The sequence below is a fragment of the Carcharodon carcharias genome, chromosome 10 (genome assembly GCF_017639515.1).
Source record: "Carcharodon carcharias isolate sCarCar2 chromosome 10, sCarCar2.pri, whole genome shotgun sequence".
NCBI lineage: Eukaryota > Metazoa > Chordata > Chondrichthyes > Lamniformes > Lamnidae > Carcharodon > Carcharodon carcharias.
The window spans coordinates 164,330,356-164,347,282 of record NC_054476.1 but is presented as its reverse complement, the minus strand read 5'-3'; the positions used below and the strand labels follow the sequence as shown (position 1 = coordinate 164,347,282).

Below are 16,927 nucleotides of genomic sequence, written 5' to 3'. Positions count from 1 at the left end.
GAAATGCTCAAGACAACGGAGTCTGCAATTTAAACATTTTGTCAAGCAGCTTATAAGGTGTCCAACGGCTTCAAGTAGACGCCCACCATTCAGCCTCATTTGTGATTGCTGGCAGGCCTTAACCAAGAGTCTTGAACAAAATGCCTCACCGTTTCATCCTGCATAAGGTACGGTTTTTATAAGGAGTAGCAAGGTTTACTAATAGCAGTAAAGTTTATTAGATTGGCTGGTGAGTATTTCCTACTTATCTTAGCTTATGAATTTTCATCAGGGTAAGTAGAAGATTTATTGAAATAATAAGAATATAAGCACAGGCAGGACTAGGAGACATCAATTATAATTTAATCAGTAAAGTGGTTAATTGATTAAACTCTATGAAAATGACAGGGCAGGTGATGCATGATGGCTGCAGAATTCAGGAGTCCGTGGAGACCTGCATGAAGCAAGGCAAACGTGTCTGCAGATGGGGGAACGTTGGCTCAGAGTCATTTAGCTGGAGGCCAAGCTGCAGACACTGACACATTAGGGACAAGGGAAAATTACCTTTATTCCATGAAGTGGTCACATCCCTTAGGTTAGAGTCATTTAATTTGGTCCATGATCAGGGACAGGTCAGTGTGACTGCGAGTGAGGAAGGTATGGAGACCAAGGAGGGAGTAGTGGAGGAGCCTCTGCCCTTGCAGTTATCCAACAGGTTCAAGGCTCTTACAGCTGGTATGGACAAAAGCAGAGCCTGCTGGGTGGATGAGCAAATTGACCATCGCACCATGGTACAGCAAGCCATTCAAGCAGGAGGAAGTTAATAAAAATGTAGCGGGAATAGAGGACATTATAGTTAAGGGGATAGACACAGTTCTCTGCAGCCAAGCACACAAGTCCAGAAGGCTGTGTTGCCTGCCCAGTGCCAGGGTTTGGGACACCTGCTCTGGGCTGGAAAGGCACTCGCAGTGGGAAGGGGCGGATCCAGTTGTCATGGTCCATGTAGGTACCAACGATGTTGGTAGGAATAGGAAAGAGGTTCTGCTTAGAGAGTATGAGCAGGGGCTAAATTAAAAAGCAGAACTGCTAGGTAATAATCTCTGGGTTATTACCTGAACTATATGTTAGAGTAGGGTAAATAAGATTAGATTAAATGCTTGGCCCAAAGACTGGTGTGGGAGAAATGGGTTTCGATTCATGGGCACTGGCGCCTGTACTGGTGGGGAAGAAAGTGGAACTTGTACCATTGGGACAGTCTTCACCTGAACCGTGCTGGGACCAGTGTTCTGGCGTGTTGTATAACTAGGGCGGTAGAGCGGGCTTTAAACTAAATAGTGATGGTGAGGGATCAAGTGAGAGAGGATGTGAAAAATTATAAAGAGGACAAGGCAAGAGAACAGGGTAGCAATAAGGGAATTGATAATCCGAGTGTGGCAGGATGGGACAGAGCATACAAATTTAAGAATGCACCAGCAGATAAGGCTAGAGGTTGCAAAAATAATAAAGAGACAGAATTAAAAACACCCTATCTGAACACACACAGAATTCACAAAATGGTAGATAAATTGACAGCACAAATGGAAGTAAATAAGTATGATCTAATTGCCATTACAGAGGCGTGGCTGCAGGGTTACCAAGGCTGGGAGCTATATGTTCAAGGATATTCAACAATTAAGAAGTAGAGGCAAAATCGGAAAAGGGGGTGGGATAGCACTATTAATGAAGTATGAGATGAGTACATTAATGACAGAGAATCTTGAATCAGCTTGGGTGGAGCTAAGAAACAGTAAGGGGCAACAAAAATTGGCAAGAGTTGTTCATAAGCAACCAAACAGTAGTAGTAATGTAGGGCACGGAATGAATCAAGAAATTAGAGGTGCATGTAACAAGGATAATATAGTAATCTACATAGAGACGGTAAAGCTAATTAGTACAAATGCTGCAGAGGACAAATTCCTGGAATATATACAAGATGTTTTTCTAGAACAATATGTTGACAAACCAACTGCAGAGTGGGCCAAAACAAAAACAGAATTACCTGGAAAAACTCAGCAGATCTGGCAGCATTGGCAGAGAAGAAAAGAGTTGACGTTTCGAGTCCTCATGACCCTTCCACAGAAGTAGAAACGTCAACTCTTTTCTTCTCCGCCGATGCTGCCAGACCTGCTGAGTTTTTCCAGGTAATTCTGTTTTTGTTTTGGATTTCCAGCATCCACAGTTTTTTGTTTTTATCAGAATGGGCCATTTTAGATCTTGTACTGTGCAATGAGAAAGGGCCAATTAATAATCTCATTGTAAAGCAATCCCTAGGAAAGAGAATAGAATTTTACATTAAGTTTGAAAGCGATGTAGTTCAATCTGAAACTAGGGTCTTAAGTCTAAACAAAGGAAACAGAAAAGGTATGAGGGGCAAGTTGAATGTGATAGTTTGGGAAACTACATTAAAAGGTGTGATGGTAGAGAGGCAATGGCTAGCATTTAAAGAATTAATACATGGTTTACAACAAATTCATATTCCTTTGAAGCATAAAAACCCAGCAGGAAAAGTGATCCAACCATAGCTAACAAGAGCAGGTAAAGGTTGTATTGGATCAAAAGGAGAGGCTTATAAAGTTACCAAAAAAAAAAGTAGTAAGCCTGAGGATTTGGGAGCATTTTAGAATTCAGCAAAGGAGGACCAAGAAACTGAAAGAGAAAATAGAATATGAAAGTAAACTATCAAGGAACGTAAAAATGAAGTATGAAAGTTTGTATAGGTATGTCAAGAGGAAAAGATTAGCAAAGACAAATGTCTACTACAGGCAGAGACAAGAGAATTTACAATGGAGAATAAAAAAAATGGCAGAGAAACTAAACAAATACTTGTATCTGTCTTCACGGAAAAAGAGACAAAAAAAAACCTCCCAGGCATACTAGAGAACCAAGGGACTCGCAAGAATGAGGAACTGAAAGAAATTAGTAGTATTGGAGAATTAGTGGAACTGAAAGTCGATAAATCCCCTGAGCCTGATCCCAGTGTTGAAAGAGGTGGCTGTAGCAGCCAAAATTCTATAGATTCTAGAATGGTTCCTGCAGATTGGAAAGTGGCAAATGTTACCCCACTATTTGAGAAAGGAGGGTGAGAGAAAACAGGGAATTACAGACCTGTTAGCCTGACATCAATAGTAGGGAAAATGCTAGAATAAAGATTGTGATAACTGGACACTTTGAAAATAATGGTAGGTCTGGGCAGAGGATTTATGAAAGGGAAATCATGTTTGACAAACCAGGGTTTTTTTTGAGGATGTAACCAGCAGAATAGATAAGGGAGAATCAGTGGATGTGGTGTATTCAGATCTTCAGAAAGCTTTTGATAAGGTCCCACACAGCAGGTAAGTAAGAAAGATTAGAGCACACAGGATTGGGGGCAATATACTGGCATAGATTGAGAATTGGTTAACAGACAGAAAAGAGAGAATAGGAATAAGTGGGCCATTCTCAGGTTGGCAGGCTGTGACTAGTGGGGTACCACAAGGATCAGTGCTTGGGCCCCAACTATTCACAATCTACATCAATTAATTGGATGTGGGGACCAAATGTAACACTTCCAAGTTTGCTAATAGCACAAAACTAGGTAGGAATGGGAGTTGTGAGGAGGATGCAAAGAAGCTTGAAGGGGATTAAGACAGGCTAAATGAATAAGCAAGAAGATGGCAGATGGAATATAATGTGAAATTATCCTCTTTGGTAGCAAAAACAGAAATGCAGAGTATTTCTTAACGCTTCCCAATATCTCACCATTTATGTCCAAAAGACCTCAGTGTCCTTGTTCATACATCATTGAAAGCTAACATGCAGTTGCAGCAAGCAATTGAGTAGGCAATTGGTATGTTGGCTTTTATTGCAAGAGGATTTGAGTACAGGAGTAAAGACGTCTTGCTGCAGTTGTATCGAGCCTTTCTTAGACCACATCTGAAATATTATGTACAGTTTTGGTCTCCTTACCCAAGGAAAGATATACTTGCTATAGAGTGAGTACAACAAAGGTTCAAGAGACTGATCCCTGGGATGGTGGGATTGACCTAAGAGAAGAGATTGAGGAGACTGGGCCTATATTCCCTAGAATTTGGAAAAATGTGAGTTGATCTCATTGAAGCCCACAAAATTCTTAGAGAGTACGACAGGTTAGATGCAGGAAGGATGTTTCCCCCTGGCTGCGAGGTCTAGAACCAGGGGACACAGTATCAGAATAAGGGGTAGGCCAATTAGGTCTGAGATGTGGAGGATTTTCCTCACTCAGAGTTTGGTGAATCTTTGAAATGCTGTACCCAAAAAGGGCTGTGGAGGCTCAGTCATCGAGCATATTCAATACAGAGATCGATAGATTTCTAGAATATCAAGGGATTTGGGGATAGTGCAGAAAAATAGCATTGAGGTAGAAGATCAGCCACAATCTAGTTGATGGCTGAGCAGGCTCAAGGGACCAAATAGTCTACTCCTGCTCTTATTTCCTATGTTCCAATGTGTAAGTACTATGTGAGAGATAAAGATGGAAGGCTGCCTCACTCACTTGAAGAATGTATCTTTTTAAACAATAACAGCATTGAAAGCAAGCATGTCTTCCAGACTCCTGCTGTCCCAGTTGGGAGAGAATTCATGGTGGTGGGGCAATATGGGATGGTGGGGTGGGGTGGGGGGGGGCGGTGGTGGTGGGTTAACATAATTATAAAAATTACAAAACAAAATCACAATGAAAGGGGAAAAAAAATGGTAAGAGTTTCCCATGTTTCCTCAGCTAAGTTCACCTCCCTCCAAAGCTTCAAGTTAGGCAAGGATAGTTTTTCTGGACGCCAGCAGTCCTCCAGCATCTTGTTTAATGGGTTGTGCTTTATGAGTGACTTTAGACAATGAGAGTTGTCAGCTATGAACCACTGGGTTGAAGGAATTCTCACAGCTGAACCCACTCTTGCACATCAATAATCGAATTAAGGCACCCCAACTAATGTCTCATCTGAAATCAAACTTGAGTCTTTCCACATTTATAAGTTCTACATTGGGCTTAACATGCTGCCACCAAGCCACGTTGGGGAGTAGGGAAAGGAAAGAAAAGCTCTGACAATTATAACCTTTAAGCACACAGGACAGTATCAGACCCAGACACACAGTCAACCAGTCAGTCTAGTATTAATATTCCAGTCAGACACATTGCAATCAGTCCTAACTGTGAGGCTGACACCATGCCAATTTAATTAAGGCTACTGATATTCTATCACATTACTGCAGTGACCTTTCTACGGCCAGAGGTTCCTGAATCTAAAATTGGATAGCAGTGCACTTGAGGCTAAATGAACTTCTAGTTTCCTGATCTATCACCTTGGTTCACTGCAAGTTATGAGAAGCAGAGAGTACCAATCTGACAACAACTTTAATATGTATTTACTTGCGGTGTTTTAGGTTTGACACAGACTCAATGTTACTTACGTATTTCTGCTCCCAATTGCATTTAGGTAGCATGTTTAATGTAGAAAAATTTGCTGAGCACTTCAAAGGAGCATAATCAGACTAAAATTAACACCAAGACCAAAGAAGAAGCTATTAGGAGGGGTGAATAAAAGCTTGGTCAGAATTTGGTGTTAAGGAGGAGAGGCAGAGAAGTCTAAGGAGGGAAGATTAAGGACGAAATGAGTCCTTAACACAGCCACCAATGATGAAGCAAATGGGTTATGGGATGCACAAAATGCCAGAGTTGGGGGAATGCAGAGTTCTCAGATAATTATAATGCCAGAGAAGATTACCGAGCTGGGTAAAGCTCTGTAATCTGGGTAAAGCTCAGGCCCTGAAGAGACAGGAACTTGGTGGAGATTCCGCCCCTCCCCCACCCTTTGGGTGGACCGGATCAGCACCCCTGATTGTGTCTGCGCCGCCATTTTACGCGGGCGGGCCAATGAAGGCCTGCCCAACTTGACGTGCGCCCGGAAACGCTGTGAGCTCCACGTGCGGGCCTCAGGGAGATTAGTTTAAATTTTAAAAATCTGAATAAAGAAAAGAAAAAAATTTAAGACATGTCCCCTCATGTGACAGTGAAACATGAGCTGGGACATGTCAATGAATATTTATAAAAAATTTTTATTCAATTTATAAAAACTTCATGAAATCTCATCCCGCCCGTGGATGAGGGTCCGTGAAAAATGCGAAGGCCGCCTGGGCCCTTCTCCTGCCCCCCCCCGCCAACCTTAAAGTTGGACAGACAGCTCAGTTTCATAGGTTAATTAGTTTTTAAATGGCCTTGGTAGGCCTTTGACAGTTCAGCGGGCACGCAGCCAACTCGGGTGCGTGTCCGCCAAACCGAAAATCTAAATGACGCGCAGCGACTTCAGGAAGCACGGCCGACATCACCCCGCGTCATTTTATGCCTCGGCTAGCGGGCTTCGCCCCCGGTCACCGAGCCAAAAATTCTGGCCATAGGAACAGGAATAGGCATTTTAGCCCATTGAGCTTGTTTCACCATTTAACGAGATCATGGCTGATCTGTGACCTAACTCCACATATCTTAGTCTTCGCACCACATCCCTCAATACCTTTGGTTTACAAAAATCCATCAATGTCAGATATAACACAAACAGTTGATTTAGCATTAACTGCCACCCGCGGATAAGAGCTCCAAGCCTCTACAACCCTTTGCGTTGAGAATTGTTTCCTAACTGCGTTTGTGACAGGCCAGGCTCCTATTTCTAAGCTGGGTCCCTGTGTCCTGAACTCCCCAACAAATTCTTGCACCCAGCGTCAGCATCAAGCACTTACAGGTAGAGTATCACAGTGACAGATATAGAGTAAAACTCACCCTATCTACAAATGAAACATTAAAACTGAGGCCCCATCTGCCCTGAGACGTGGATGTAAAAGGCCCCATTATTTCAAAGAAGAGCAGGAACGTTCTCTCCAAAGCCAAATATTTATCCCTCAACCAATATCATTGAAAGAGATTATCTTGCCATCTTCACACCACTGTCTGCAAAATAATCACTGTGGTTCTCACATTAGAACAGCGATTACACTTGCAAAAAGTACTTCATTGGTTGTAAAGCACCTTGGAAGGTCCTGAGGTCAGAATAGGTGCTACACAAATACAAGTTTTTTTCCTCTCTCTCTGTCCAAATAACATACATCAGCTCCAAACTTGGAACAACACTCCATGCTACATCATTGTAACAATTTTTCCAAGCTGAGACTGTCCAATTCAGGCTGCCCCAATTACACACAGGGCCCTTTCAGCCAACAGATAGGAAAGATTTTAAAGTCCAGAGGTGCCTCTAACCTATTGCACTACCCTGTTCCGTCAATATTTCCAACACCACAAACACAGTTGCAAGAGTTTATATATTTACAATTCCTGGCACAATTATACAAGTGTTTGAAATAAAATAAATTACTATAGACAGCAGTAACCAGAGGATAGCTTTCCCATTTCATGTCTAAAAGTAACCAAAATCAGAAATTATGCCATCAGAGGGTTTAGAAGTGCATTTTCAGCATTTAGGACTATACCTTTAGCACGTATTTCACCCCTTCATAGATGAGCTCTCCATCCACTGTGTTCAGTAGAGTATGAGCTGGCAAGACTTGGCCCCTAAGGAAAAATAAGCAGTCAGATAATTAGTACAACAGTAGGGTTGCCAATGTGATTAAATGTATTTCTGGAAGTTTCATCTCAAGAGTCGCCCCCACGCTCCAGCCATTCGTTGGCCAACACATCCATCCTTGTGATTTACTACATTCCTACGCCAATTAGAAAGCAAAAAGACTCACTAACCAATTGGATGATACTTGACTGTCAGCCAAACATCCTTTTCCTTTTCTCCAGGATATGCACCTGGAGATTGATCTTCAATTCCTGGAATCTCCAGGCCAATCCTGGCGGGTTGGCTGTGACATGGGGTCAAATCACCACCCACCAGCCCATTGAAAGTGTTGGATTATGACTTAACTGGTCAGGGTTGTTACATTCTAGGCAACACATAAAGCAAATGCAGATGTTGGATTACTTGTTGGGCATCTGAAATGGCAACAGTCAGTATGTGAGGTAGCAGGGGTGGGCAGAACAGATCAATAATGCTTCAGGTGTGGAACCTTCATCATAACTTTTGAATAAAAGGTTTAAACCCAAAATGTAACCTCCTCTGTTTCCTTCACAGATGCTTACTGCTCTGCTGAGTATTTCCAGAATTTCTGTTACATCCCAACTTCATATGAACTGAAATGTAAATTAATTTGTCATTTTACTTTCACCTTCTCATTTCCAGTCCTTTATGGTCATCCCTTTGACTTCCCTGATGTTTTGTGGTGGGGGAAAGGCTAGGGGTGGTGACTGAAGACATGGTCAGTCTTGGTGGTCATGCTTGCTGTGGCCAAACAGCTTGCTGACATTGCTGTCCAGGCCAACACAAAGAATAGATAGCTGGATATGATATTGGGTGCCTACTAATATCTGTGGAATTGTATCCCAGCAGAAGTAGATGTCTTCCCAAAAGGAGCAGGTTATAACAATCCTTAGCACAGCATTTATTTTAGAATTTTTCCAAATGCTGTAAGATACAACTCAAAGTTTCTTCAAATTTGCTGCATTAGAGTAATTTGGGAAAGCTGTGTAAACAGCAGGAGCAACAGCTCAGATACAAGTAGGAATAAAAATCAGCACTGAAGCAACCCAGTAACAATGGACACTTGTGAGATGTCAACATCTTGTTTAACACACAACATAAAAATTCAGAATACAGATATTAAAAAAATGTTCAGATAAGATTGTTAAAAGTTCAAGGTCAATATAATTTACCTTTCCAGTGAATGAAGAAAATTAGAGACACTGTTTCTAAAGGATTTATCTGCAACATGCAGAGCTCCACAGACAATCCCCAGCATGGTGTCCGGCCTCTCAGCCTAAAGGGGGCAAAATGACATTTCAACAACTGCGCTGGCAGACAAAAAAGAATATATTGTCCAATCCTAATTACTGCTATGATATCATCATCATTTTAAAGATTCCGATGGCCTAATGGGTTAAGTGTGCTGCCCAGTGTGCAATGAACTGTAGAGGCCAGTATTTGATCTCCCATCTGCTCCATTTGTGTTGAGTTAGTTGACTGCAACCAAAAGGAATATCACTGTCAGCCTCGGTGCCCCAGGTTAAGGGGAAAAGAAGAAGTTCAGTTCAATTAAGGATCCTCTTGCTGATCGATATCCAAGGACTCCTGTCAGAAAGAGCATGTGTGTGGACATGGGTAGGAACCAAGATCAAACTTGGCAGTGATGTCTAACACTCGAAGAATGGTTTCTCAGTGCAGTACTGACAGACAGCCGGTACTCATGGACCATGCCACAGCAATGAGTCAACAACATCAAGGGTTGGGGAAAGTGAAGAAAAAAATATCTGCAACACCATTGAAAAGAAAAGAAAGTAGTTTAAAATTACTAAGAATATTGGATGGTTTTTTGTCCCCCCAATGAGTAGCAATTTTGCTGCTGCAATATCTACAATTTTGCTTGATGGCAATAGCAAGCACTGGGCCAAGCCATTTCTCAATGATGCCAACACAGGCAGCAAAATCTAGCTGCCCAGTAATATGGAGCCTGCATCTGATTTGATTTTCATCAGTGCAAATGAAAACAAATAGCAAGCCATCATCACTGTTGGCTTGCAATCAACTACCCACTCACTCATCAGAAGGCTATGAATGGCTATGTAACAGATGATTGGTCGGAATATAAAGAATGGCAGAGAATGACTAAAAGGTTAATCAGGGATAAAAAATTAGAGTATGAGAAGCAGCTAGCTAGAAATGTAAAAAACAGATAGCAAGAGTTTCTACAGGTGTTCAAAAAGGAAAAGAGTAAGTAAGGCAAGTGTTGGTCCTCTAGAGTGACAGTGGGGAGTTAATCGTAGATAAGGAGGAAATGGTCGAAGAATTGAACAAATATTTTACTTCTGTTTTCACTACAGGGGATACAAAAAACATTCCAGTAATAGCTGTAAAGCAAGAAGTGCAAGGGGGAGAGGGACTTGGTGAAATTACAATCACTAGGGAAACAGTACTGAGCAAACTGATGGAGCTGTGGACTGACAAGTCTCTGGGTCCTGATGGACTACATCCTAGAGTCTTAAAAGAGGTGGTTAATGAGGTGGTAGATGCACTAGTGTTAATTTTCCAAAATTTGCTAGATTCTGGAAACGTTCCATCAGATTGGAAAGCAGCAAATATACCCCCCTCTAATCAAGAAGGGAGTGAGGCAGAAAACAAGAAACTAGCCAGTTAGCTTGATGTCTGTCATGGGGGAGTTGTTAGAATCAATCATTAAGGTTATAGCTGGGCACTTAGAAAAGCTCATGGTAATCGGGAAAAATCAGCATGATTTTGAGAAAGGGAAATCACGTTTAACCAATTTATTGGAGGTTTTTTGAAGGGGTAATATGCACTGTGGATAAAGGGGAGCTTGTAGGTATACTGTACTTGGATTTCCGGAAGGCATTTGATAAGGTGCCACATCAAAGGTTATTACAGAAAATAAAAGCTCATGGTGTAGGGGGTAACATATTAGCATGGATAGAAGATTGGCTGGCTGGCAGAAAACAGAGCAAGTATAAATGGGTCTTTTTCGGATTGGCATGATGTGACAAGTGGAATCCTGCAGAGATCGGTGTTGAGCCATCAACTTTTTACAATTTACATCAATGACTTAGATGAGGGGAGCGATGGCATGGGAGCTAAATTTGCAGATGACACAAAGATAGCTAGGAAAGTATGTTGTGAAGAGGACATATGGAGGTTGCAAACAGATGTAGATAGGTTGAGTGAATGGGCAAAGATCTGGCAAATTAAGTTTAATGTGGGAAAATGTGAAGTTGTTCACTTTGGCAGAAAAAATAAAAAAGCAGAGTATTACTTAGATGGAGAATGGCTGCATAATTCAGAGGTGCAGAGGGATTTAGGTGTTCCAGTACGAGTCACAAAAAGTTAGAATGCAGGTAAAGCAGGAAATTAAGGCGACTAATGGAATGCTATCCTTAATTACGAGAGGAATTGGACATAAAAGGAAGGATGTTATGCTTCAGTTATACAGGGCATTGGTGAGACCACACCTCGAATACTGTGTGCAGTTTTGATCCCCTTATTTAAGGAAGGATGTAAATGCATTGGAGTAAGTTCAGAGGAGCTTTACTAGATTGATACCTGGAAAGAGTGGGTTGTCTTATGAGGAAAGGTTGGACAGACTGGGCTTGTTTCCAATGGAGTTTAGAAGAGTGAGAGATGATTTGATTGAAGTACAGAAGATCCTGAATAGGTCTTGACAAGGTGGACGTGGAAAGGAAGTTTCCTCTTGTGGGTGAGTCCAGAACTAGGGGGCACTGTTTTAAGATTAGGAGTCACCCTTTTAGAATAGAGATGAGGAGAATATCTTTCTCTCAGAGGGTTGTGCAACTTTGGAACTCTCTGCCTCAGAAGGCGGTGGAGGCGGGGTCAGTGAATGTTTTTAAGGCAGAGGTAGATAGATTCTTGTTAGGCAAGGGATTCAAGGGTTATCGGGGGTAGGTGGGAATGTGGAATTTGAAACACAAGCAGGTCAACCATGATCTTACTGAATGGCGGAGCAGGCTCGAGGGGTCGAATGGCCTACTCCTGTTCCTATTTCTTATGCATAAGATGGGATGGGGCAGAATGGGACAGTGAACGTCAAAGTAGTATTGACTTTTTTTCATCTCATCATTGAGTTGGGTCTCAGCGGGATCTATTTATTCTAGGGATAGATTAGAAATAGGAAGGAGGCTGGAAATGTGTCCCCACCACTTGAGCCTTTGGGAAGAACCTGTCACATTTACTTAGCCAATAAACAGACTCTGTAAACCAGTAAATGAAGCAGGTGTCTGGGCCATACTCAATTTTCAACTGATAACTTCCTATGATGTTCAATTATGGATCGGTCTCAGAATTTTGAACTTCAGAATTAATTGGTCTTAATCCTAATGTAGCTTAATCTTAATGGAGCTTTCCTGCAGCAGAAACAAAGGGCCACTCATGATATACCTCAGAATTTTCTTCTCCATTTGCTATATATAAACGGAAATCAGACAGTGTAAACCAGGGGGTGAATAACAGCCTCCAATCCACCACCACCTATTTTGTGCTCCCGCTAAAGTTGAATTTTGCCCCCAGCTTATTGCTTTCTGTTGGATTAGGGCGCACAAGACCTCCAATTTGCTGAGTTGCAATACCTGGACTTTCTCTGCAATGAGCCGATCCAGCCAGCCAGTATCAATGCTGTTCTGCTGGAAACTTTCCGTTTCCAGTAACCTGATAAGGTATTCCACAGTTGTTCTGAAATCACCACGAATTGATAGCTCCTTCAATGCCACCACCATATTCCTGCAGAGTCAGAAGTAAAAAGTTGGAAAAGGAGAAGAAAACACCATCATGGAACAAAGTAAAGCTTTTTTGTTTGTGTCTGGTTGGCAGTGACTCCAGAATTCAGTCAAAGAGCAAAGTATAAAATATACTCATATCCGACAGCACCTTTCAAACCTGTGACTTCTACCACCTGGAAGGACAAGGGCAGCAGGTACATGGGAACACCACTACATTCAAGCTCCCCTCCAAGCCGAACATCATCCTGACTTGGACTGTATCACCGTTCCTTCACTGTTGCTGGGTCAAAATCTTGGAACTCCCTTCTTAACAGCACTGTGCGTGGATTGCAGCAGTTCAAGAAGGCAGCTCACCACCACTTACTCAAGGGCAATTAGGGATGGGCAATAATAGCCAGTGACGCCCAGATCCCATGAACGAATACATTTTAAAAACCCAATGCATATGTAGTGAGAGCTCTATTCTGCTGTCTCTAGACTGTTGACTTCAGGCATTAGCCAAGCCATGTAATTCATACAGCAGTTATTCAGATCCACAATCCCTAATTACTTTCATTGGAATTCATTAACCTGGAATCTCCAAATCAGAGAAGCCATCAGGTTATATGATGTCAAGTAGATGCTGTGGTTGCTATAAATATAATAAAATAACTTGATGTATGGAAGTAAATTACAAAATATGCCTTTAGAATGGAAACTGCTTTATAAAACTTGTAACTATTGTTATGTAGATGTGTTATATAAAATAGTACTCTATAATATCATTGGCTGGCATACATATGTATTGAACTTTTTGATACGCAAAGGACACTGGCCACAGCAGCTACTATGTTGCATTTGCAAAGGACACAAGCTGCTTTTACGAAGACATCGAGTCTGTGGAGCTCCCTGATGGGTCATGCGGTCCAGCTCTTGCATGAAAAAAATACTGGATTTTGATAGTCAGAGAGAGATTGCTACAGGGGTAACAGTCTTCGCCCATCTCTCTTTCTTCAGAAACCTTTCTTGGCAAAGCTGAGCTGCTTGCGATTTGAAAAACCCACTAGAAGACCTCATTGTTGCAAAACAAGAGTTCTTAAAGGAAATTCCAAATCTACCAACCACAACTGCAGACTGACTGCTCCACTGTGGAAAGGGACCCTTCAGCTGTAAACAAGCTTCTGGACAATCCGTGATATATTTTTCTGACTTTCCTTGTTATTTGGTCAAGTTGTTAAGTTCTGACACTCTGGAGAGTTTTATCCCTTTTTGAGCAAGCTTGCAGGGAGCAGGGCGGGGGGGGGGGGGGGGGTTTGTGTGCGCGTTGTTTTTGCATTCGTGGATAGCTGGACATATTTGTATATTTTAAACATTTTGTTCATTATTTCTGCATCTATGCCTGAGTGCGTTTTAGCAGGAAAAATGTTTACTTAACTTAAGGAAACTGGCTGGCTCATTTCTTGCAACAAGCTATACAGTTAAATATTTATATTGAATTGGCAATTTCACCTCCGTGGTAAATTCAAAATCTGTTATAACCAACTCAGGAGTGGAAAAGAGAGAAGAGTTAGTTCACCCCTGCTGACCTAGTAGTAATGCTATATATGCTTTCTTTCTCAATCCTGTTTCTCTCTAACCCTATCTTACTTTCTCATTCGCTCTCATTTAACTGTCAGTTCGCAACGCTCAGTCATGGTTACAGTTTCAACCCCATTCTGGGAAAAGCAGGTAGATCTCCTGCCCAGCATTGGTCCCTCAACCAATGCCATAAACAGATTCTCTAATTATACATCTCAATAGTTGGTTATAGAAATCTGCTGAAAGTAAAATGACTGCTAAATTTACCAGCAGAACAACAGCAACTTCAAAACAAAAAAGAATTCAAATGCATATGAAGTATGCGTGGCAGCCTTCACACATAACAAGGGACTATATAAATGCAGTTTCTTACTTTCTGTCTTTGTTGGACTTTCAAATGTTTAACATAAATAAATAAAAGAGATCCAAAAGTAATTGGACTCATGTCAAGCAATGGAGCACTGAAGTTCCAAACCATAGAGCAGGCAGCTTTGGGCTCCCAAGGTGTTTGGTTCCCAAACTGCAAATCTCTCAATTGGGATGTGGTGGACGTGGCAAGGATATACAGAGAAAGGGGAGAAAAATCAGACATGGCTGTTCAATGATGGAGTTCATTTACTCCCTGTTATCAAAGAGGCAGGAGTAGAGGTCAGGAAGCAAATTACATACCTACCGATCCTTTCAAAACCAGAAAAGTGAACCCAGTCTGGCTGAAGAATGGAAATTATCAAGAAAAAAAAGATTGGACAAAACCTCAGAGAAGGTGACTGTCAGACATAATTTTGTACACTGACAAAGGTTTTAGTGAAAAAATGGTCAGGCAAAATACTAACGAGATGGCCTCTTCTCTGTTTTCCCCCCAGGAGAAGCAGTGTCCAAACTGAGAGTCCGCAAACTCATGGAGGCCTCCCGCTGCTGCCACACTGAAGTAACCCCAGACGTTTTTACTACTGCGGAAGTTCAGCTCCTGCACGGTACCGGAGCTTGGCTTGAATCCCTGTCAGACAGAATACAAGAACACCTGAAAACGAGTCACACAGCTACAGTGGGATACACAAATACATTAGTCTCTGGTTTATCGCGTCTGGCTACAGTGTACGCGTTTATACATTACATGACTTTTCATTGAATAACTAGTCGAAGTCCTGGAACTCCCTTCCTAACAGCACTGTGGGTGTACCTACAACACATGGACTACAACAGTTCAAAGCAGCTCACCACCACCTTCTCAAGGGCAACCAGGGATGGGCAATAAATGCTGACCCAGCCAACGAAGCCCACATCCCGTGAATGATTAATAAAGAAGTTGTGTTTATGTTCAAGCATTTTTGAAGCCATCTGCATTCTTTAACATCCATGAGCCTGATATTAATGTAGGTACTCATGGCTTGGAGCTGTGCAATGTAAGCCAGAGTTTATTGAAATATTACATAGTGACCCAAAACATTTGCAGTGTTCAGCAATCTGCACACTGACAATTGGAAGATGGGCATTTGTACAGTACTGTCTACCTTGCCCTAGTTAAAAAAGGTAACATTACAGGGCAGACGCAATATACATTCATATCTCAGCCTGGTCACAGCAATGAAGGGGAAAATTCAAGTTAAAAAGACAATGTAATATGGGACAGCTGTTGTAATGATCTACAACCTAAGTAAGTTCAAAAAGAGTGTCTGGTGTGATAGCAATTACAATACTGGTTTGCTGTATAGCCACAGCACCGACCATAACAAATTACTTCAAGGCTGCCACCATGAGTTTCATATTTTAGCCCGATCGGTAGTGCAGCATCTGTCCACAGAGGAATGGAGGAGAGATGGGAAAACAAGGGAAGAACTAAAACAGGATTTTACCCTGGTACATTGGTACTTATTGTCACATAGACTACAACTGCTAATCAAGGAATTAATGACCCGCAATTGTTCCGATGACAATTCTGTAACCCACGTCCATTATAGAAAATTGCAAAATTAAACATTTCATTCTACCTCATCTGGATTCTCACTGGTGATACGAGCAGCTATCACATGACCACGTGGGCAAGGTGTGTTTCCTGAATTTTCAAAATCAATTGGTGAATCTCCCCATGGGGCAATTCCATACAACATCCGAATGTCCTTGATTCTGTGTAGAGGGATTCCCATAGCAATCTGGGGGGAAATGAAGGAGCAGAAACACATAAATCAGTTGAAGCAAATTTAGCACAACTTGTTTTAAGAGGGAGAGACAGAGGCAGGCAGGGGAAAAAAAGGAGAGAGATTACAAATGTAACAGATAAATAGTATGCGATAATCCCACAGAGTTCCAAAAGCAAAGCGGCTAATACACAGAACTCACCTGCAACTGTGCAGAAGGCAAGTTTACATCCGCAACCATTTCAGTACAGGGATGTTCCACTTGAAGCCTGGGGTTTAACTCCAGGAAGTAAAAGCTTCCGTCTTGACTGTACAGATACTCCACTGTGCCTGCACTTGCATAGCCCACCATTTTTGCCAGCTTCACTGCACACTGGAAAACAAAACTTCAGCAATTAGCAAGTTAACAAGTAAAGAGCTAACTGGTTTGCCAATAAGTGATGATGCACAACAGGGAACAGAACTAAAACAATTTCATACCCCATGAATGATCTGTGATCAGCTCTATGGGAACTCTTTTTTTAAGCTGAAAGACCAAGGTGAGTGATCAAGGTCTATATAGTGCAGGATACCAAAGTTGTAAGGAATAAGAGAGGAAGTGATTAACCAGATGTAATTATGTGATACTAAACTTCAATTATACTAAGTTGCAGATTTTATTAGACATTGAGAAGTACAGTAATGGGTGTCATAGGTTTGATGTCTGATAAAGAATGAGTTAAAATAGAAGATAATGTGTAATCATTATTTATACCAAATACCTAAGTGTTACAATAAGGATTGAGAAAAATTCAAAATATTTTTTGCTATCTCTATAGTTTATAAGATGCAATGCTGATAGTTTATTTTTAAAAACCCCATGATT

General features: G+C 41.6%; 1 protein-coding gene across 2 annotated transcripts in view; it reads right to left on the bottom strand.

The window, feature by feature from the left end:
• acaca (acetyl-CoA carboxylase alpha) overlaps nt 1–16,927 on the bottom strand; it is a 303,263-nt gene that overhangs the window by 244,715 nt on the left and 41,621 nt on the right. For both annotated transcript variants that reach the window (XM_041197029.1, XM_041197030.1), the window contains exons 11-16: nt 16,265–16,435; nt 15,916–16,077; nt 14,761–14,924; nt 12,221–12,371; nt 8,789–8,892; nt 7,504–7,585 (exon numbers count right to left, since the gene is read on the bottom strand). In XM_041197029.1, the coding sequence (XP_041052963.1) occupies nt 7,504–7,585; nt 8,789–8,892; nt 12,221–12,371; nt 14,761–14,924; nt 15,916–16,077; nt 16,265–16,435 (834 nt within the window). The remainder of the gene's footprint in view (nt 1–7,503; nt 7,586–8,788; nt 8,893–12,220; nt 12,372–14,760; nt 14,925–15,915; nt 16,078–16,264; nt 16,436–16,927) is intronic.